Source organism: Apium graveolens, chromosome 10 (assembly GCF_009905375.1).
Source record: "Apium graveolens cultivar Ventura chromosome 10, ASM990537v1, whole genome shotgun sequence".
NCBI classification, from domain to species: Eukaryota; Viridiplantae; Streptophyta; class Magnoliopsida; order Apiales; family Apiaceae; genus Apium; species Apium graveolens.
Window position 1 is genome coordinate 196,838,417 of NC_133656.1, and position 23,808 is coordinate 196,862,224.

A 23,808-nucleotide genomic window follows, 5' to 3' on the forward strand; every position below is an offset into this window, starting at 1 on the left:
TGACCATCTGCAGTTTATTGTTATACAAGTACAAAAGCTGGAAATCAATATAAATTGGTGTTTTGGCGGTCTGTTTAGTGCCCCGGGGGGCTGATTGAAGCAAAATTCAGTTCTACACATTGTATTTGGGGTTGTAAGAAATGAGTAGAATAAGAGTAACTTCATTTTCTGACTTCATCACATATTTATAGTATGCTTAAAGTGCCAAGAGTAACTTTGAACTTGACCGGAATTTAAAAAAAGACTAAAGTTGTGTCAGTTCGTATGAATGGAATGAGATGCCCAAAACAATATAACAGAGGAAGGAATGAAAATACAAAGAAAAGTAAATATTATTCCACTCTTGTGTATATCTACTTGTTCCTGATGAATTTGTTTTTAACATTTTTGATGGAATGGAATGAATATACGAATGACTCATTCTATTTATTTGTCCTAACTCCCAAGTCTAACAACCAATCCCACTTGAATGGTAATTCTATTGTTGCCTAAATCTAAACGACATCCATCAGCCAATCTTTTGGATACCAAGATTGTAGAGCAAGTTTAGGGGCCTTTCTTTTCTGTTGTATCTGTTCTTTATTCGGTACTTTTAAACTGCCGGCGCAACAGCTTTTTTGCTTTTGTGTTTGTTCTTTATTTATTTCTAGTTATAAGCTGCAGTAGGGGTGTACACGGTTTGGCCAACCCGACCAATCCAAACCGAACCGACCCTATTTCGGCTGAACCAAACCGATTTTTTTCAACCCGATATATAGTTGGGTTGAAAAAATGTCAACCTGATTTAATTGGGTTGGATATGGTTTTCGATAATTTTAAACCAATCCAACCCAACCCAACCCGATTAAAATATATATGTACATGCTAATAAGTTAATCCAAAATTATGTTTATGCCATTTACATAGATCCATATATCTCTAACTGTAAACCTCCGTGTTCATAGTTCATTTCGTAACAACAATAGATGTTTAATTAGTGTTATATTTTTTGCATTTATGATTCATTCCAAAATATAAAGCGTAAGCAATATTATTAGTACTTTTGATGTCGAAAATTAGATGTTTAAGACTATTCAATATGGAGGATTGTAATATTATTTTGAACTATTTTCAAGTGTTTTAAACTTTAAAACCTTATGTTTTATTATAATTTTTTATATTAATTTTGTATATTTAATAAACCGATCAAACCGATCCAAACCGAACCAAACCGAAGTATACAAATTGGTTTGGGTTACAAATTTAAACGGTTTGGGTTGGGTTGAAATTTTGAAAACCCGAATTAATTGGGTTGGGTTGCTAAATTCTCCCAACCCGCCCAACCCAATCCGTGTACACCCCTAAGCTGCAGGGTCCCGGGTTTGGATGCCAACATTATGGAGCAACTTGCATAGCCTTTTTTCCTTTTGCTTTTGGTCTCTATTCAGTAATCGAACTGTGTTTCCATTGATGATCTGAAGAACATGGGTCTCCCCATCCTAGATACTTAAAATTAATCGAATCCGGAGCCACAATTTTGTACAAAATAAAATGTGATAGTAGGTGCTGATTTGAATGACCCCTATATTCACATAAATTACATAAATCGCATATTCCACCTCGTTTTGTAACTTTTTTTGTAGGTAATTTTATGCATTTACAAAAATACTTTCCCCCTAATATTCTTTTGAAAATACAATGAAAGCCAAACATCAAGGACAATAACTGAATGAAACTGAAACTATCATCAAGGACAATAATTGATCCTTGCTCAGTAATATCACACATAATAAAGATACATGAGGAACAGGGAAGGAATTATACATGTTCCACTTGTTGATTCTAGATACACAAGAGCTGTGCTTTTTCCCCAAACACTATCAAACCTATCCATCACGAACAACCTCTTACCCTCACCTTTTCTTTTACAAGATTTCTCTCAGTTTTCAGATTTCGACCAGGCAATCTTGTACGCAACACGAAAATGATACGAATACATTTCATTTGTGTTTATACATGTATATGTACACGAGTGCATAACAACAGATCTATCCATGTGCAGTCGTAGAATACCATCTCTAAACTCTTCATCAGCAACTGAAAAAATTATTCGCAAACCTCAGTTAGCTAGATCTGGATATAACCAGCATAATCAATCAATCAATAAAATCTAAGACAAACAGACAAAAAAGTAAAAACATAGGAAATCAAAGTACCTTAAGAAAAGAATAGGTGAGGGTCAAATGTTGATCGTGGTGACCAGGATTGATGATGTCCGGTGAAAAAATGTACAGCTCTTGCAAATCTTTAAAAGAACATGTGGTATATGAATAACAAATTGCTTTCAATTTTATCCCAATATTTCTGAGAAACACTGCATACAAGAAAAGCACTGATAGAGCATATCCTCACACAAGATCATTGGATGCTCATGAATTTGCTTATATGCAGATCTACATGTATTTTATATATGTGATATATGAGTGTAGTGGTTCCAGTATTGGTGGCTTCACAACATCAGTGAACATCAGTATTTATAGAACGGTCCGTTTATCCTGTGCGGCTGGGCAGGTTTTTTGTTCCACAGTAACTAACTTTTTTACTAGAAAAATGTTACAAAATTGGGTATAAAATTTTCACAATATATAATTATATACATAAATTTTGATTAGAATCAATGCTTAATTCATATAAATAATCGTCAATTAATCATGAGAAAACGCGCAGAATACCTTCTACTAGATATGTACCGCTTAGAATAACTATGCATAACATATGATTATTTTGTTTTTTAAAACTTTTTTAAAGTACGAACGAAGAATAAGCGTGGCTTTCATATTCATAAAACTTGAATACACATTATTTTTTGAGAAAAATGAATACACATTATTGTAGTGCATGTTTTTCGTATATTCCCATTTCTCAAATTCGTATATTTTAGTAAGAATTGTAAAAAATTTAAAAAATATGTATCTCTAAAATGTATATTTAAAATACATTTGAAATACATATTTTGTGAGTATTTTAGGACGATTGTCAACGATTTTGTTGAGAAAAAAGAAATTGATATTTTGGTATAACGCATCCCACTTATTTACAAGTCATTTTGTAATTTGTTTGTAACTAATTTTGTGCAGCTCTTTTTATAATCATCTAAAAAATTTAATCTACTCTAATATTTTATGGAGCATGTGGTATTTTAATAAAAAAATTGTTATAATTTATTTGAAACTCTTTAAATAAATAAAAAATTCCTTGAAAAGGGAATAGAAAGAACCCTAAAAATTATTATAGCTGACTCTTCTAAAATAATTTTACAATCATACTACCCGATTCTAAACTTTCAATTAATAAAAAATTTTAAACGGAAAAAATAGAACAAAGTTTTAAAAATCTTTGGTAGATTTACAAAATATATTATTGTTGGAAAATCAGTTTCAAAATATTAAAATATATGTTATGTTTTTAAATTATGTACGTTGATTTGAGGATTATAATCAGTTTTTTCAGAACTTATATGCAAAAAAGAAAAAAAAGGAAAATTGAACTGAAGTAGTTTTAGAAAATCTATTTGACGATTGCAGTTGTAATTTTAAGGAAGAAAACACTGATGTGAATTTTATTATTTTTTGTTAAAAATAGGAAAATTGTTAAAAATAACCATTTTTCAATAAATACAAAAATAACAATTTTGGGAGGATTTGGCTGATTTTAACTATTGGAATAACTGTTTGTGAATTGAGTTTTACAATTTGTATTGATTACATATTTGACAAATGGATATCTCAAAATTAAAAAATATATATATATATATATATATTTACGATACCCAAGTGGCATGCGTATATCACATATGATACGCAATATAGATGATAATTGGGTCGGTCAAAACAAATTTAGCAAAAATCAAACCCCAACCCGATGAATTCGAAAAAACCAGAATCACCAAATCTGTACCTGTCGGATTTTGTTCGGGTTCGATACTAGTGAATGATTACTAGAATCTAATTTGAGTAAAGGGCTCATAGATCCGACAATATTGAAATGTCTGAGATTGAATTAAAGAATTAAAAGTAGGCAATGGATCAGACTTCTAAGAATGAAATTATTATTTAAACAATACAACAATTTTGACATATAATATACTTAGTAACACGGACCAGGATAACTAATACATTAGAAGTAGACAAATACATACTACTGGATAACTACTATTTTGTTATCTAATTTTCTCTCCATATTCATGTGAGAGTTTTGAGTTTCTTTCCATATTCATAAATCATTTTTGAATACCGTGGGAGCTTTAGGGTCGAAAGAAACATGACAACAAGAGAAGACATTGGCGAGAGAATGGCGAATTTAGCCATCGAGGAAGAGGAGAATGATGGATTTGTACTGGAAGGAGATATTGATGAGAGTGTTAACAGGTTTGAGTTGTGTCTTGTGGGGAGATTACTGACGGAGAAGAATGTGAATACACGAGCCATGAAGACGAAGATTGCAGATGTTTGGAGGCCAACAATGGGGCTAAATGTCAAGGAACTGGAGAATGGTCTCTTTCTGTTTCAGTTTTACAGGAAGGAGGATATGCAGTGGGTGTTAAAGGGAGGGCCATGGTCATTCGACAATGCGATGTTGGCATTGGAACAAGTAGCAGCAGGAGAAAACCCAGCAAAAGTGAAACCATGGTTTATAAACATTTGGATTCAATTGCATAATTTACCAGTGGGATACATGATAGAGACGGTGGGAAAGCAACTTGGTAATTTCTTTGGTGAATTTTGGGAATATGATGCTAAGAATAATACGTCGATTTGGAGGGAGTGCATGAGGGTGAGGATCAGGGTTGATGTAAGAAAACCACTAAAACGGAAGAAAAAGATAGTGAAGAAGGATGGTACGGAGATCATAGTAGACTGTAAGTATGAAAGATTGGGAGAATTTTGTTTCACATGTGGGTTGGTTAGTCATACTGATAGATTCTGCATGATCGCTATTGATAAAGGAGAGGAGGTAGTAGAAAAGGATCGGGGAAGTTGACTCCGAGCACCGCCGCGTAGGGTGGCAAACCAAGTTCAGAGCAAATGGCTTAGGGATGAAAACGATGACACGTGGGAGGCTAAGATTGGAGGAGCAAAAAATCAGCAGCATTTTTCGGGGGGAAATTTTCAAAATCAAGGAAGGGCTGAGAATACGGGAAGTGATAGTAGTTTGTTGTTATTAACAGACTCCCGAAATAGTGGTAAAAAACCAATTTCAGCAAATGTAGCAAAATTTAAGGGATTCACATCCACGTCAAATATACTATATGATTCAAATGAGGATGAGGTGGATAACATTCAACTAGAAGACCGTAAAAGAAGGAGATGTACAACAGATGGGTTGGGCCATATGGATATTGATTTGGGCCAAAAATCGCATGTTTTACAGCAGATTGTAAGAAGATTGAATCTCTGGCTTCTAAGTTAGGTTTTGTTAATTTCTTTTCAGTAGATAAACAAGGTCGTGGGGGTGGATTAGCAGTTTTTTGGAAGAATAATATGATGTGTAATGTCTTCGACTATTCAAATAATCATGTTGATATCATTATTAAAGAGAGAAATGTAGGAGATTGGAGGTTGACTTGCTTTTACGGTTTTCCTGAAAGAGAACGTAGGCAAGCCTCATGGGACTTTTTACGTTTTTTATCTTCAACATCTCAGCTGCCATGGTGTGTGTTTGGTGATTTTAATGACTTGCTATACAGTGGAGATAAGAAGGGTAAGCATAAACATCCTCAGAATCTTATGGATGGTTTTCGAAGTGCAGTGGAGGATAGTTCATTAATTGAAGTAGAGCTTAAGGATGGGGAATTTATGTGGGAAAAAGGTAAGGGAACGACCAACTGGGTTCGAGAAAAACTGGATAGGTGTTTTGCTACCAGTTCTTGGTGGAGTAAATTTCCATTGTGCACATTAAAAGTTTTTCATGTCATAGCTTCTGACCATGATTCCATCAAGATTGAAATGGTTAACACGTCTATCCCTAAAAAGCAGTTCATGTTTAGATTTGAAAATACGTGGTTAAAAGAGCCTAGCCTTCACTATGAGGTTTCGAAGTATTGGGAGAATCTCCCAACAATGCATCTTCTTTCTAAATTGTTAGAACTCTCTTCTTATATGGCAAAGTGGGGAAGGGAGTTTTTTAATAAATTTAGGGAGAAAGTAGTGAAACAGAAGCAGATTATTGAAGCTCTTAGAAATAGGGAGGATGATGGAGTTCAGGATTATTTCGATGCAAAAGACAGACTGAATGAGTTGCTAACTCATGAAGAAGCTTACTGGCAACAGAGAGCTAAAAATTTCTGGCTTAAGGATGGGGACACGAAATCTAAGTTTTTTCACGCAGCAACATCTAGTAGGAAAAAGTTGAATCATATATCTGGTCTCAAAGCAGAAGATTGAACTATGGTTACTGGCCATGAAGAAATGTGCAGCTTGCTGGAAAATTATTTCAATAGAGTCTTTCTGGAGTCTGGGAGCGGTTCTGTTCAAAATATGGAGGAGGAAGATTCAAGGATTAATGGTCGTTAGAATGAGATGTTAGTAGCAGATTTGTCTTTCTCTGAGTTTACTCAGGCAGTGAAGAATATGCATCCAGATAAAGCAAGTGGACCGGATGGATTGAACCCAGCATTTTTTCAACATTTTTGGGATTTACTTGGCAAAGAAGTGTTCAAATGCTGTCAGCAGTGGCTTATAGAGGGTAAGTTTCCTAATAAAGTAAATGATACTACTTTAGTCCTTATTCCTAAAAAAGACCATGTTGATGATCCTAAGGATTTAAGACCTATTGCTTTATGCAATGTTCTATATAAGATTTTGGCGAAAGTCTTAGCCAACAGATTGCAGAAAATTCTACCAGGGGTTATATCTGAAGAGCAATCGGCGTTTATTCCTGGTCGGAATATCACTGATAATGTGATTGTGGCTTTCGAGTTACTACATTATATGAAACGTAAAAACAGTGGCCAGGATGGGTTGGTGGCTCTAAAACTTGACATTAGCAAAGCATACGATCGTGTGAGCTGGAGGTATCTGCAAGACAGTATGAGTATTATGGGTTTTTCAGAAAAATGGATCAAGTGGGTGATGCTTTGTGTCATAATTGTTTCATACAACATCTCTTTCCAAGGTTCTAAGATAGGTCCTATCAATCCAACTCATGGGCTCAGACAAGGGGATCCCCTTTCACCCCATTTATTTCTTTTATGTGTTGAAGGTCTTTCAAAGTCTCTTAATGCAGCAGCTGAGAATGGTAATATAAATGGCTGTCAAATTTGTCATTCAGCCCCTGCAATAACTCATTTGTTATTTGCAGATGATAGCTTTTTGTTCTTTAAAGCTACTACAGAGGAAGCAGCAGAGGTGAAAAGAATTTTGAATGAGTTTGAAGTCAAATCAGGGCAAGCAGTTAATTATCAGAAATCAACTATTTTTTTAGTTCGAATGTGAGAAGGGACAAGCAGGAAGGAATTAAGAAAGAACTTGGGGTGCAAAAGGGTATAGGGGATAGAAAATATTTAGGTTTGCCATCGTTGATTGGACGTTCAAAGAAAACTGTGTTCATATATCTGAAAGAGAAAGTTATTCAGAAAATCAAAGGTTGGAGTTCAAGGTTACTGTCTCGTGCTGGGAAATTAGTGATGTTAAAGAATGTGGTTCAGGCTATACCAACTTATGCAATGTCTTGTTTTTTAATCCCTAAATCTATATGCCAGGAAATTTAAACGGTTATGAATGCTTTCTGGTGGCAATCGCAGTCATCTAATGCTAAAGGTATTCGTTGGCCAGGATGGAACAGGATGTGCATGTCAAAAAAAAGTGGAGGACTGGGATTCAGAGACATCCAGGGGTTCAATTTAGCTTTATTGGGCAAGCAATGCTGGAGGTTAATTCATGAGCCCAATGCTTTAATATCGAGGGTCCTAAAGGCGATATACTACCCTAACACTCACTTCTTGCATGCTGGTAGATCAGGGGGAGTGAGCTATATTTGGTCAGGTATATGGGAAGCAAAAGAACAATTGAAGAAGGGAATGAGATGGGTGCTCGGTGATGGCAAGTCAATAAACATAGCTACTAATAGATGGTTGAGATTAAAAGATGATTTTTTCATAAACATGGATCAAGTTAGTAGTGAGGCGTTGCAGCTAAAAGCCTGTGATTTTATGCAGGAAGATACAAAGACCTGGGATGAGGATAAAGTTAGATTGCACTTTATCAGTGAAGATGTAGATGCTATTTTAAGGACTCGTATTCCACAAAGTGATACTAGAGACAGGGTTGCCTGGATCCACTCGAGTAATGGGAAGTATACGGTGAAGACGGGGTACTATCAGTGGTGTCAGGAGCATCTTACGATCGAAGGAGTGCAACAATCAGATGGTTGGAATAAAATATGGAAATCAGAGATTCCTCACAAGATTAGGGTGTTTTTGTGGAGGTTCTGTCGCAACACTTTACCAGTTAGAATTCGATTACGAGGAAGGGGTGTTCGAGTACCAATTGGTTGTTCAATGTGTACATGTGATATGGAACATTTGAGACATCTGTTCTTTGAATGTAATTTTTCCAGAGAATGTTGGCAACACATAGGGTTAAGAAGTGAGTTGTGGGATATAGAGAACAGCCGTGAGTGGTTACTGAATATGATGAGCATTGGTTCTAATGCAGACTTGATTAAGATTTCTACAGTTCTTTGGGGAATCTGATTTGCTAGAAATAAGAACATCTTTGAGAGCAAGAAAATGATTTCAAAAGCAGCAGTGGATTGGAGTGCTAAACAGGTTGCAGAGTGGAAGAGAGCAAACAACAAACCTGAAAGTGCAGAAAGGGTGAGTGATAGCAGGCCAACAAATGAGTCAAGGTGGCAACATCCAGTTCCAGGTAATTTGAAATTAAATGTTGATGCTTCAGTAATAGCAGGGCAGAATTCGTATACTCTGGGAATGGTTATCAGAAATCATCAAGGGGAGTACATTAGTGGGAAGGTAATGAGATGTGCAGGTAGGGTGTCAGTTCTTGAACCAGAGCTAGAAGGCATTGCAGAAGCTTTATCGTGGGCTCAGAATGTGACAGAGGGTGAAGTGGTGATCGAGAGTGACTCTCTAGCCAGTGTCAATGCAGTGCAAAAGGGCCATGAGAATCTACTTGAACTTGGTGACCTAGTGCAATATTGTCAAGACATGTTGAGAGCTAATGAGCGTTTTATGATTAGTTTTGTTAGAAGACAAGCAAATAGAGTTGCACATGAAGTCGCTAGAATTTAATGTGAGCTTAATAGCTTCGTTGTAATCTCGTCTCTTCCGAGTTATTTGTTGGAGACACTCTTGTCCGAAAGTTTGCAGTTTTAATGAAGATTTAAATTCTCAAAAAAAAACTACTGTTTTGTTTAATGATAATAGTCCAGCAAATTATTTAACCTTTAAATATGAAAACTTATTTTTAAAACTCATTTTTTTCTACAAGATAAAAAAATTATTATTCTCATGGCAGCTCTCTGTAAATTAGGGGTTCTCAATGGGGGCGGGCCGCCCTGCATAAAAAAGGTTATTCCATACTTATCTCGTTTCCCCGTGTGGATTTATAGAGTATTCCCATCTCCGCCCCATGAGTAAAACTCCGTCCCACCCTCTCCCGTTGGTCCATTTAATAATTATTTAATTTTTAAAAATATCGATATTTTTTTAAATATATTATCTAATGTTAAAATAGATGTATACGTAATTTTAAATTAAGTATTCAATATTTTTATTATAATATATATATAAATTAAAAGTAAATAAATTATAACTTATTTTATACAATAAATATATTATACTACACGTTATAAAATATTATAATCTATACTTATATACTATAATAACTGGAATGGGGTATAATTTGGTTCAACGGTTATTCCCTAATTTTGGTTATCAAAATAAATAAATAAATAGTGTTATATATCTTCTAAACTACTAAATTGTTAAACTACTAGATATAGTCTACTTATCCTACTAAACTACGACCACAATGTATTCTATTATTAAAAAATAAATTGTATTCTATTATAAACCACTAGACATAGTCTACTTATTCTACTAAAATTATCCTATTATTTTTATTATAAATTTATAATTATTATATATTTAAAAAACTATTTTTTAAAATTTAAATATGACGGGATAAATAAAAATTTTAAATACTAACGGGAACCCGTGCATTGCACGGGATTTAAGATAGTATATTATAATAAATAAATATTGTATTATATCCGGGGGCGGGGCGGGTTTTCCCCGCTAGAATCATATAAATATCATACCCTGGTTCACATGTTGATATGGGCCTAAAATTACCCTAGAAATATAATTAATGTTGAATTAATTAGACCTGATACGGTCCAATAACGAAGCCCAATTAGAAAGGGTCCAAAACCCTGAATATTAATTAATTTCGTAATTAATAAATAAGGGATAAATCAGCTGTCCAGATGAGTCCCAATGAGGATATAAATCCTTGAAGATTAGCCCCCAAAGGACCTGATAGGATAAGGAATCAGTTTCCTACTTTCTAGGACTCCAAAGTCCATTCTAATTTAGAGACTTGCCCACCAAGTCTCCTAACCCAAGTCCAATTCAAGGACTCCCAACATCTATATAAGGGGTCTTACCCCACCAATCAGAACTACGTTTTTTGGCTTGATTCTCTAATTCACAAAGATACGTAGGTGTTGTGAATATGTTGTGTACCTGATGATCACTTAAACAAAACATCTAAGTAGATTTTACTTAGTGAAATATTGTAGCAATCGACGGATAAGAATTATAGTCCCCACAGATTACTCATTATAGTCCTGACGGATGATTAACTTATTATCCATCGAGTGAGTAGCTTATGTAATAATAAGTTTGTAGCACAGTGATGTATGCACCTTTGTATAGAATCTGTAGTAGCATATAAGTCATGTTGACTTTAACTAGATATGCAGAATAGGTTGATTAATTGTACATAAGTAATGTCTTGTAATTCTGTATAAGTGAAATGAAGTCAAGTGCCAAAATAGCTACCGACGGATGATTAACAAAGCCTTCGACGGATGATCAAATGACTATCAACGGATGTTTAACATAACAGTCGATGGATGATCAATTAAGTCATCGACGGATGATCTGAAAGTCGACGGATGATCATATCAAGAATTCAAACATCAGTTGAACAGTGAAAGCTGACACATAGCCGTCGAGTTGGATACAAACATATTGTGGAAGCCCATTAACTGGGTAATAGAGGACGAAAAGCAGCAAAGATTAAGACTGTTAGATTTTATATTTGTTCAGTCTTTTTGACTTTGTAATCTTGGTATTATATAAACCAAGAGAGTAGCAAATATAAAAATAACTGAGATAGTTGAGAAACATAAAAACAGAGAAATCTTTGTAAGCTTAATCTTTAGCATTTCATGTATTCTCAGCAGTTCAATTTATAAGCAGCTGTGGGCATTTCTGCACACAGAGTCCTCTCTATATATTATATATATCTCTGGTGGATTTGTTTAAATCCACCAGAAAGTTTTTAAAGACTCTTGTTTTTAATTACTTATGTTTTGATTCATTTAAGTTTACATTCCGCATTGTGCTAATCAAAACAAATATATCTTAAATCGAGTTGAACATTTTTATTTCAAGAAAAAGGTTCAAGAATTCCATTCAACCCCCCTTCTGTAATTCTTGCTATATTGTTAAGGAACTAACAATTGGTATCAGAGCAAGCTCTTAATCTACAAAGAGTTTAAAGATCAAAACAATTCAGCAAGATGAACAAGAAAGATGTTGGAGTCAAGATTCCTTTTCTTGATAAAGATAATTACCATCATTGGAAGGTAAATATGCATCTTCACATACTTTCTCAAGATGAGGCCTATGTGGACTGCATAGAAAGAGGTCCTCATGTTCCAATGAGAGCTGTAATAGGAAATGAGCCATCTGTTCCAAAGCCAAGGCATGAATGGTCTGATCCTGACATTGAACAAGTCAGGAAAGATAAAAAGGTCATGAACATTTTTTTCAATGGTGTTGATGCAGACATGTTTGATAACATCATCAACTGCAAAACTGCCAAGGAAGTTTGGGACACAATACAGATAATTTGTGATGGCACTGAGCAAGTAAGAGAAAATAAAATGCAGCTCCTGATTCAGCAATATGAGCATTTTCACAATGAAGAAAGTGAGTCACTCACTGACATTTTTAGTAGATTCCCAAAACTACTAAATGCTCTTAAGTTGCATGGAAGAGTCTATCAGACTAAAGACTCCAATATGAAATTTCTCAGATCTCTTCCAAAGGAATGGAAACCAATGACAGTCTCATTGAGAAACTCACAAGATTATAAGGAGTTTACTTTGGACAGACTGTATGGCATTCTGAAAACCTATGAGCTTGAGATAGAGCAGGATGAAAGAATGGAGAGAGGAAAGAAGAAAGGAGGATCCATTGCACTAGTTGCTGATCTGGGAAAGGAGAAGGAAGTGAAGATGGAAGCTGTGGAATCAACTTCAAAGGTCTGTGAAAGCAAGGGTAAGGGGCTAGCTGCAGAAAATGAAGATTCATTGAGCCAAGATGACATGGAGGACATTGATGAGCACCTAGCATTCCTTTCAAGAAGATTTGCCAAGCTCAAGTTCAAAAAGAACTTTGGAGCAGCCAAGCCAAATAGAAACATGGTGGATAAGTCAAAATTCAAATGTTTCAAATGTGGCTTGGCAGGGCATTTTGCAAATGAGTGTAGAAAGTCAGATTCCAGTAAGAAAAGATTTGAGTCTGTAGATTACAAGCAAAAATACTTTGATCTACTCAAACAAAAGGAAAGGGCTTTTATTACACAAGAGAATGACTGGGCAGCTGATGGTTTGGATGAAGATGAAGATGTCAGCTATGTCAATCTAGCCCTTATGGCCAAGTCTGATGAAACAGAGACAATTTCATCAAGCAATCAGGTAATCACTACAAACCTTGCACATTTATCTAAAGCTAAGTGTAATGATGCAATAAATGACATGTCTACATAATTGTATCATTTGCGTGTTACACTTAAGTCTCTCACTAAAGAAAATGCTAAAATCAAAGAACACAACTTGTTTTTAAGTGAGAGGAATAATGTCTTGAGTCTCAATTTGTTGAGTTTGAGAAACTAAAAATTGAGTGTAGGATTTCCAAGGAGGAATTTACTGAGTCCTTGAAAAAGGAAGAAATTTTGAAGAAGCAGCTCGATCGTGAACAAGAGGTGATTAAAGCATGGAAAACATCCAGAGATGTTCATGCTCAAATCATCAAGGTTCAAAGAATTGAGTCTTTTTGTGATGAAGCCTGGAAAAAGAATAAGGAGAAACTAGAACCTATTTTGGTAGATGGGTTGCTGACAGATGTAGACTCGACGGATGATGAGGACTATCCGTCGGATAATAAAAAGTGTTATCCGTCGAATGATAAAAATCCTCATCCGTTGGCTGTAAGCAAACCCATTAGCAAAGCCAAATTAATCAAGCTAAATGATAAGTATGGGTCTGTTTCCAAGAACTTTGTTTCAGGAGAGTCAAGTGAAGCTAAGAAAGGGAAAAAGGCTAATGTTGGTCACATGACTGTCAAACAGTTAAGTGACAGACTTGAGAAAATAGAGGTAAAAACAGAGACTAAAAAGAAAAACAATAGGAATGGTAAAGTAGGGATTAACAAACACAATAACTACACACCTGATAAATATGCTCCTAGAAAGATCTGTGTCAAGTGTGGTAGTGTAAATCATTTGTCTGTTAATTACAAATCTGCCATGCCTACTCCCATTTCTGTTCAACCTCAATTTCCTAACATGAATGCCATGCCTCCCATGCCTGTTAATGCTATGCCTACACAGAATATGAATGCACAGTTTGCTAATATGCCATTTGCACCTAATCCATATTATGCTGCATACAATATGCCTCAAATTCCATTTAGCATGCCTTACTGAAATAACATGTTTGCACCAAGCATGCCATTTCCTGTAAGCCATAACATGCATGATAATTCTGTTGCATCTAGTGGTTTCAAAGGCCCAACCCAAATGACTAAGGAAGAATCTGAAATTCCCAAGTCAAATGAGTTAAGACCTAAGAAACAGAAGAAGAAATCTAACAAGGCAGGACCCAAGGAAACTTGGGTACCAAAATCAACTTGATTTGATTTTGATGTGTGCAGGGAAACAGAAGGAATCTTTGGTACTTGGATAGTGGTTGTTCAAGACACATGACTGGTGATTCTACCCTGCTCACAAAGTTTAAGGAAAGAACTGGCCCAAGTATTACTTTTGGAGATGACATCAAAGGATATAATTTGGGATACAGCTTGATTTCAAAGGACAATGTCATCATTGAAGAGGTTGCCTTAGTGGATGGTCTCAAACACAATCTGTTGAGTATCAGCCAGCTTTGTGACAAAAGCAACTCAATAACCTTCAACAAAGAAGCATGTGTTGTGGCTAACAATCAAAATAACAAAGTGGTTCTCACTGGTGTGAGAAGAGGAAATGTGTATCTAGCTGACTTCAACTCAACTAAAGCAGAATCTGTAACTTGTCTTCTCAGTAAAGCAAGTCAAGATGAAAGTTGGCTATGGCACAAGAAACTATCCCATTTAAACTTCAAGACCATGAATGAGCTGGTAAAGAAAGAACTAGTAAGAGGCATTCCTCTAGTGGAGTTTACAAAGGATGGACTGTGTGATGCTTGCCAAAAAGGGAAGCAAATCAAAGCATCATTCAGGAAGAAACTTGATTCAACAATTGAAGAGCCTCTGCAATTGCTTCACATGGATTTGTTTGGACCAGTCAATGTATTGTCAATTTCAAAGAAAAGATTTTGCCTAGTAATTGTAGATGATTTCTCAAAGTTCTCTTGGACATATTTCCTAAAGTCTAAAGATGAGGCTAGTGAAATCATCATCAATCACATAAGGCAAGTTAATAATCATCCTGATTTCAAAGTTAGAAGAATCAGGAGTGACAATGGAACTGAGTTCAAGAACTATGTCATGAGAGCATTTTGTGAGGAAAATGGGATCTTGCATGAGTTTTCAGCAGCAAGGACTCCACAACAGAATGGAGTAGTGGAAAGAAAGAACAGATCTCTTATTGAAGCTGCAAGGACAATGCTTGAAGAATCAAAATTACCAGCTTATTTCTGGGCTGAAGCTATAAACACTGCATGCTACACTCAGAATATCTCTCTGATTAATCAAGCAAGATGCATGACTCCTTATCAATTGTTCAAGAACAAGAAGCCAAATCTAAACTTTCTTCATGTCTTTGGCTGTAAATGCTATATTCTGAGAAATCAAACTGATCAAAATGGAAAGTTTGATGCTAAAGCAGATGAAGGAATATTTGTTGGATATGCTGTTGGTAAAGTATATAGAGTCTACAATCTAAGAACCAACATTGTTGTGGAATCTATACATGTTGTGTTTGATGATAAAAAGATTGAAGGACTGAAAGATGGAGATTACCATGAGAGCCTCAAATTCGACAATATCGAGGTGGTTAGTGATGAAAGTGATGATGAGAGTGATCAAGAAACAGTTTCTAAGGATAATGCAGACAAATCTACCACCAATGAAGCACAAAACTCAATATCCGTCGAGTTACATAATGCGTCATCTGTCGGAAGGCAATCTGTGTTATCCGTCGGAAGATAACCTGCCTCATCCGTCGATACTCAAAATTCACCATCCGTCGGGTTATCAAAAGGAGCAGGAAGTCAAGGCAGATCACCCATAGAAAGTACCCCTTTCTCAAATCAAAGATCCACAAACTCAGGGGGAGTTTCTAGCAATCAAAACTCAATCACACATCAAGACAACATTGAGGTCTCTTCATCTAGAGCTAATCTACCTCAACCAAGGAAATGGACAAAAGATCACCCCTTTGAACTGATTATTGGTGATCTTTCTTCTAGAGTTCAAACCAGGAGAGTAACTCAAGAAGAATGTCTATACAGCAGCTTTCTGTCAAAGGAAGAACCAAAAAAGGTAGAAGAAGCCTTGTTAGATCCTAATTGGATTTTAGCTATGCAGGAGGAGCTAAACCAATTTGAAAGGAATAAAGTATGGAAGCTGGTACCCAAGCCTAAAGGAAAGAATCCAATAGACACCAAATGGGTATTCAGACTCAAGATGGATGAAAATGGCATAGTAGTAAGGAACAAAGCCAGATTGGTTGCTAAAGGCTATTGCCAGCAAGAAGGAATAGATTTTGATAAAACATTTGCTCCTGTTGCAAGACTTGAAGCCATCAGAATTTTCTTAGCCTATGCAGCCTATGCCAATTTTAAGGTCTATCAAATGGATGTCAAAAGTGCCTTTCTGAATGGAGATTTGGAGGAAGAAGTGTATGTTAGTCAACCTCCTGGCTTTGAAGATCCAAATTTTCCAGAGTATGTCTATTATCTACTGAAAGCACTTTATGGACTGAAGCAAGCACCTAGAGCCTGTTATGACACTTTATCAAAGTTCCTTTTGGAAAATCACTTCACAAGAGGTACTGTAGATAAAACTTTATTTTTCAGAAATGTTAATGGCTCTAGCATACTTGTTCAAATTTATGTAGATGATATTATCTTTGGCTCTACAGATGAGAAACTTTGTAAAAAGTTTGCCAAACTGATGCAAAGTAAGTATGAAATGAGTATGATGGGAGAACTAACTTACTTTCTTGGTTTACAAGTTAGGCAAATTAGTGATGGAATATTTATTAGTCAAACTAAATATATTTTTGATCTCTTAAAGAAGTTTGATCTAATGGATTGCACATCTGCAAAAACTCCCATGGCCACTGCAACTAAGCTTGAACTAAACACTACTGAAAGGTCTGTGGATATTTCAAGCTATAGAGGCATGGTTGGCTCACTTCTGTACTTAACAGCTAGTAGGTCAGACATAATGTTTGCTACATGTTTATGTGCTAGATTTCTGGCTGATCCTAGAGAGTCTCACTTAATAGCTATTAAGTGAATTTTCAGATATCTCAAGGGAACACCAAAACTTGGCATTTGGTATCCTAGAGATTCTGGTTATGATCTAACTGGTTATTCAGATGCAGACTATGCAGGTTGCAGAATTGACAGAAAAAGCACAACAGGAACTTGTCAATTTCTAGGAAACAAGCTTGTGTCCTGGTTCAGTAAAAAGCAAAATTCAGTTTCTACTTCTACAGCTGAAGCTGAATATATTGCTGCTGGCAGTTGCTGTGCACATATTTTATGGATGAAAAATCAATTGTTAGACTATGGTCTGCAAGTAGAGAGGATTCCTATTTTCTGTGATAACACAAGTGCAATTGCCATCACTGAAAATCCAGTGCAACATTCAAGGACAAAGCACATAGACATCAAGTACCATTTCATAAGGGAACATGTAATGAATGGTACTGTAGAGTTACATTTTGTTCCAAGTGAGAAGCAACTTGCAGACATATTTACCAAGCCACTGGATGAATCCACCTTTTCTAGGTTGGTAAGTGAGTTAGGTATGCTTAATTACTCTTGAATCTATCTGAGTTATTTTGCAAGTTGAAAAGTAGCCAGAAATTTAACTGATTTTTAGTCATGAATGAAATTTTGACTAAATCAAAATTTGCATCTCGACGGATGACCATTATCCATCGAGTTAAGTCATCCGTCGATATACAATGTGCAAATAAAAATCAATTATTTTTCTGGAATCTTTTAAAACTCGACGAATAACAGTTTATCCTCATCCGTCGAAGTGTCTAAATCTTAACCGTTAATTACAGTATACTTACAGTTTGTAAGCATTACACGATGGATAATGAGTGGATTTTTTACAGTTTATTCTTAAAATGGCTAATTTAGGCAATTTCTATTGGGTAATTTACTTCTCTTTATTATTTTTATCCATTGTTTTTGAGCAAAGTATAAAAGCTTATTTCATTATAATCATTTTCTTTTATCATTCTCAAATTCAACTGTGTTTATTTCATTCTCTCTCAAGCAAAAATCCTCTTTCTCTTCAAGCTTTCCTTCTCTAACAATGGCACCTGTAGTAAAGATTATGTCTCAGACTGGGTTCATTTATGAGAAGAACAACTTCACTGCTTTGGTCAACAAGGGCATTCAGCAATCCGAAGACTATCACAAGATGATGGACTTCGTGAAGAACTGCAAGTTAAGTTTTGCCATGCTTGAATCACCCACAATCTTTTGTGAAGTTGTAGAAGAGATGTGGACCTCTGCAATTTACAACTCTACTGACAGAACCATCACTCTGACCATCAAAGGTAATGAATTCTGTATCAATAGTGATGTGATAAAAACATGTTTCAAGATTCTTGATGATAATGTAACTTCACCACACACTGACACTGATTTGATCAATATGCTTAATTCCATGCATTATGCACTTCCTACTAATAAGCTAAGTGATATTAGGAGATTAGGTCTTAGAAAGGAATGGAATTTTATGTGTGATGTTGTAACTAAAGTTTTCTCTGGAAAAATCAGTAATTTTGATTTTGCGAACATTTTCATGCTTAACATGCTATACATGCTAGTTACAGACAAATTTTATGATTTCAGTGACCTTGTCATATATGAGTTAGATTTTAAACTAGGTGAGTTATCCAAAAGGGGAAAGAACATATATTATGCTAGATTTTTTATGCTATTGGCTAACCATCTTTGTCAAGAAATTGCACTTGAGAACCCAAACAATAAATTAGCTTGTTGGGTTCAAGAGAGAAGAATCATTGCAGATTTGAACAGAGCCAACCACCATAGGGATGTGCCAATGTTCTATTTTCCTGTAATGCTGACACCTCAGGTAAGTGAGGTAAGTTCATCCATACCCTCAAATATTCCAATCTCCTCTATTTCTTTGACTTCAGGCATAACTATGGCAACTGTGACAATGACCAAATAGTTGCCTACCCAAGCTGCCAAATCAACTGTAATTTCCAAATCCAAATCAAAGAAAACCCCCTCTGGTATCTCTCAAAAGGTACCAGTTGAAAAATCTACCAAAGCCAAAGAGGGGAGTGTGAAGGAGGGTCAGATAGGTGAGGGAAGGGGTGAACATCAAAGAAACCCCAAGGATAAGGTTGGAGAGTTGAGTGAATCCCAGCCTAGCCACACTGCAGTTTCCCAACAAACTGCAGTGCTTAAAAAGGGCAAAAGCTCACTTCTAGCTGCATCTTCCCAAAATGATGTGGCTATTGAACAAAGCTCTCATCCAATAGCACAGGCCAAAAGGGTTAGGGACACAAGCTCACCCCAAACTTACACTAGAAAGAAGAAATCCAAAACAACTGGGGATGCACAGGGTACACACACAGTGCAAACTGGTGCTAAAGACACAGTCCCTGCACCTTCTCAAATTCAGATTGATGTGTCTCCAATAAATGTGGACTCACAGCCAAAATCTCTTATAATAGAAGCCACTGAAACACCATACTCACCAACTAACTCACTGGAAGTGGATATGATAAACACTTTAATTCCTGATTCCCCTTCTTTAACTCTGTTGGGGAAGCCAAAATCTAGTGCAAGTGAGCATCATCTTTTAGATGATTTGTTTGCTCACTTGCCAATTCTTTCAGATACTATTGTGACATCTGTGCCTCAAATAACTTCAATCAACACAGAGTCAACAATAGTTTCTCTTCCCACCTCATTCATTTCTACTCTCTCGATGGATATTGCTCATCCGTCGAGTAGTGATTGTATCCCGACGGATAAGCTTAACAGCAGTTATCCGTCGGATAGCTTTACCACTCACCCGATGGATATCACTTATCCGTCGAGTGTCTCTGCACAACTTCAAACTTCAATTATTTCTAGTGCAGAAGATTTAGTGGTAATACAATCACTCTTAGGACTAAGAGAGGAGAGTGCTTTGAGTGAGAGGCTGGGTTGCTCCCAGGCAAAAGGAAAGGAAAAGAGTGAATCTCAGCAATCCATTTCTTCAGGATTGGCAAAAGTGAGTGAGAGGAGTCCCACCTTAGTAGGTGAAGGTGAGGGTGTGAGGGTGGGGAGCCAGGGTGAGACCCTGATGCAACAAAAGAGAGAATATGAGAGAAAGGCAGGTACAGGAGAAATAAGGGTTGATCCAGCCATTGCTAGTGAGTCAATGATTGTGGATGATGCTGAAAAGGGAAGACAATTTCAGCAACATTACAAAGCTGAAATTGATAACATTTCCTTGGATGCTGACACTTTTACTCTTCCTGTGTCAGCCTCTCAATTATTGGCTGCTCAGGGCAATGTGGAGGCAGAGCAGACTTTGAATTTGGTGCACACCACAGAATCTCTTCAAAGAGATAAAGCTGCTGTTAACAGGATGCCTTCTCAAGCTGGAGAGCCATCTAAAAAATTTGGAGTAAATTCTAATGATGATGACTCTGGTTCTTTGGATGGAAGCATGAACTTAGGGGGAGCTGAAGGCCCAAGTTCTGCTTTAAGTTTACTTGAATGGGCATGGCCAAAGGAATCTACACTAGGATAATTTGAGGTGTCTTTGGTCAAACAAGTAATAGCTATTCAACAGGCCCTTCAGGAAACTTCAGATGCTGGTACCAAGGCTGTTCTTCAAGCTCACCTAGACTCTCTACATCTAATGAAGATCCAGCACTTAAGACAGAATTCAGTGTGGATGAATTGAAAAGAGATATAGCTGACTTGAAGACCTATAACTCTGAGAAGCCGGATTCAGTAATGCCATATGGTACCATGCAAGATCTACTACTAAGATTGAGGAGAGAATCAGACTCTGAAAAGAAGCTAGCCAAGCTGGAAAACAAAGTTTAAGTTATTGAAGATTTAGTGGCTATTCTTCTTCAAAATCAACAGACTCAGACAAATCTTCTCATGCAACTGGCTAAAGCACAAGGCCTAACTCCTCAACTTGATGATAACAAAAAGGGGGAGAGAGAATCAAGTAAGGGGGAGAAAGGACCAACAGAGGGGGAGAAACTTCAAGTACAAATCAGCAAAGTAATTGTACCTTCAATTACTATCTCCAAGCCACCAGTTGCAGATGGTATAGATATAATTAAAGCAGCAACAACAAATTTGAAAGTTGCTGAAAAAGGAAAGTTGAGTTTGATCAACTGGGATAAGATTGATGAGGAGATACAGAAAAAGTTTGAACTAGTCAAGGAGCCAGTTAAGTCAGCCATCCATCACTCTCATGTCAAGCCAATCAGTGTGAATGAGATGAGCATGAACTATCTGGAGAAAGGACAATCTTCCTGCATCAAATCATAAAAGGCTGAAATAATTCTCAAACAAAGGGCAAATTATCCAAAGTCATCTTTGAAGAATCCCTTGGACACTGTGTATGAGACACCCAGGCCTGATGAAAAGAAGCTTCTGTCAAGATCCATTGTCTTCTATAAAGATCCAGCTGATTCAGCCTCAAAAAGGAGAATTGCTAAGATATTCAGAAATGGAAAGGAAATTTGTGTGGTAGCTGGACATCCACAATTTGCTCAAGTAAAGAAAGAAGAGAAAGCAAGGAAAAGAGGCAAGCTGCTCTAGAAACTAAGAAATCTAAACAAAAGAAAGAGCAGATTGTCATCTTGGCCAAGCTACAGGCTGTAAACTCTTCTCAACAAATTCCCTCTCAACCATCTGAAGCTGCTGTATCAAAGAAGAAGATTGAAGAACAGAAGAAATCCCCAAGAAAGAAGGAATTGACTAGAAGAACAAAAAGGAAACTGGATGATGTTAACAAGTAATTGGAAGATCAATTTCCTAAGGAATCCACACCAGCTAAAACTCAAGCATCAAAGCCCTCTGTGGTATTTGAAGACATAAGGGTGGGGGACCCCTATAGGAATATACATAGAGAGCCTATTGTGCTAAAGGATGAGCCAATAGATTGGGATAAATTACCAATTCCTGACTTCAACTTGCCAATCCTTACCAAGCCAAAAAGGACAAAATCAAGGGCAGTCAAGAAAGTGAAGCTGTCACCTCTCAAATCCAAGTTAGTAGTTAAAGCTCAACCCAAGGTCAACAGGGGAGACTACTTGTACTTGTGTGACATCAAAGAATTCTCAGATCTAAACCTTTATCTGGAGGAATTGGATGAAGTAAGGGCAATTGATGCATACAGAAACGTACCTGAAAGGTTGGTGTTCAAGTATAAAGGAGGAAGGGAGATTCAGTGGCCTCTTCACAGGATACTTCAAGAAAGCCAAGCTGTGTTGATCAAAGTCTATTATCCATCGAGTGAGTAGCTTATGTAATAATAAGTTTGTAGCACAGTGATGTATGCACCTTTGTATAGAATCTGTAGTAGCATATAAGTCATGTTGACTTTAACTAGATATGAAGAATAGGTTGATTAATTGTACATAAGTAATGTCTTGTAATTCTGTATAAGTTAAATGAAGTCAAGTGCCAAAATAGCTACCGACGGATTTAAACAAAGCCTTCGACGGATGATCAAATGACTATCAATGGATATTTAACATAGCAGTCGACGGATGATCAATTAAGTCATCGACGGATGATCTGAAAGTCGACGGATGATCATATCAAGAATTCAAACATCAGTTGAACAGTAAAAGCTGACACACAGCCGTCGAGTTGGATACAAACACATTGTGGAAGCCCATTAACTGGGTAATAGAGGATGAAAAGCAGCAAAGATTAAGACTGTTAGATTTTATATTTGTTCAGTCTTTTTGACTTTGTAATCTTGGTATTATATAAACCAAGAGAGTAGCAAATAGAAAAATAACTGAGATAGTTGAGAAACACAAAAATAGAGAAATCTTTGTAAGCTTAATCTTTAGCATTTCCTGTATTCTCAGCAGTTCAATTTGTAAGCAGCTGTGGGCATTTCTGCACACAGAGTCCTCTCGATATATTATATATATCTCTGGTGGAATTGTTTAAATCCACCAGAAAGTTTTTAAAGACTCTTGTTTTTAATTACTTATGTTTAGATTCATTTAAGTTTACATTCCGCATTGTGCTAATCAAAACAAATATATCTTAAATCGAGTTGAACATTTTTATTTCAAGAAAAGGTTCAAGAATTCAATTCAACCCCCTTCTGTAATTCTTGCTATATTGTTAAGGGACTAACAGTAGGAATCTCGTAAATGCAAAATTAAGCTACGAAACATGAGAGCAGCCATTAAAGGCCTTGAGCTCCCTAACCTTAGTAATAAATACAACAATTAATATACCCTAGTTTTTAATCAATAACATTTGGCGCCGTCTGTGAGAAAGCACAATAATAACCATCGCGAGAACATGGAGAGGAAGCAGCGCCCTTGAAGGAGGAACATCAGCGGGGACAACCCAAACGATTTCGTCAACCGTGGAGGTACCTTCGCATTCAACCTATGCCGTCACCCAAGGAGGAGCCTAGGTATGAGCAACTGAACCTCAACCTCAAGGGACGATTTCCCTGGCTCCTCAAGGTACGAATCCCAACTTCAACAACTACATACACCTGTGAATTCTCGACCCATTAGGTACGAGTATTCAACTGTTGTAACCACTAACCCCCCTTATGGGATGCCCCTTTACCTCGAGGTTGGAGAAAGTGGACATGCTGGACGGAGTGAAGCACGGTGCAAACACCCCTTACATACAAGGTTTGGCTCATATCTCGGAGGATCTGGAATTTTCTGGTCCTTATACTGAGAGAGATTCTGAATCTTCAGATGACGAAGTGGCCCCAAGATGGAGACGTGCTGGCAAAGAGCCGAGGGCTGATGGTAACCAACGTCCGAGAAGCACCCGAGG

At 36.5% G+C, this 23,808-nt stretch overlaps 1 protein-coding gene and 1 long non-coding RNA gene across 2 annotated transcripts; one reads left to right on the forward strand and one right to left on the reverse strand.

The window, feature by feature from the left end:
* Positions 1-1,709: 1,709 nt before the first annotated feature.
* On the reverse strand, positions 1,710-2,613 carry LOC141689037 (uncharacterized). The gene is made up of 2 exons (XR_012562235.1): positions 2,196-2,613; positions 1,710-2,076 (listed from the first exon to the last, which is right to left on the reverse strand). It is a non-coding gene; the product is annotated as an uncharacterized LOC141689037 (long non-coding RNA).
* Positions 2,614-8,767: 6,154 nt separating this feature from the next.
* On the forward strand, positions 8,768-9,289 carry LOC141691557 (uncharacterized). The gene has a single exon (XM_074496287.1). It carries the CDS (start codon positions 8,768-8,770, stop codon positions 9,287-9,289), a length of 522 nt encoding a protein of 173 aa, XP_074352388.1.
* Positions 9,290-23,808: the final 14,519 nt, after the last annotated feature.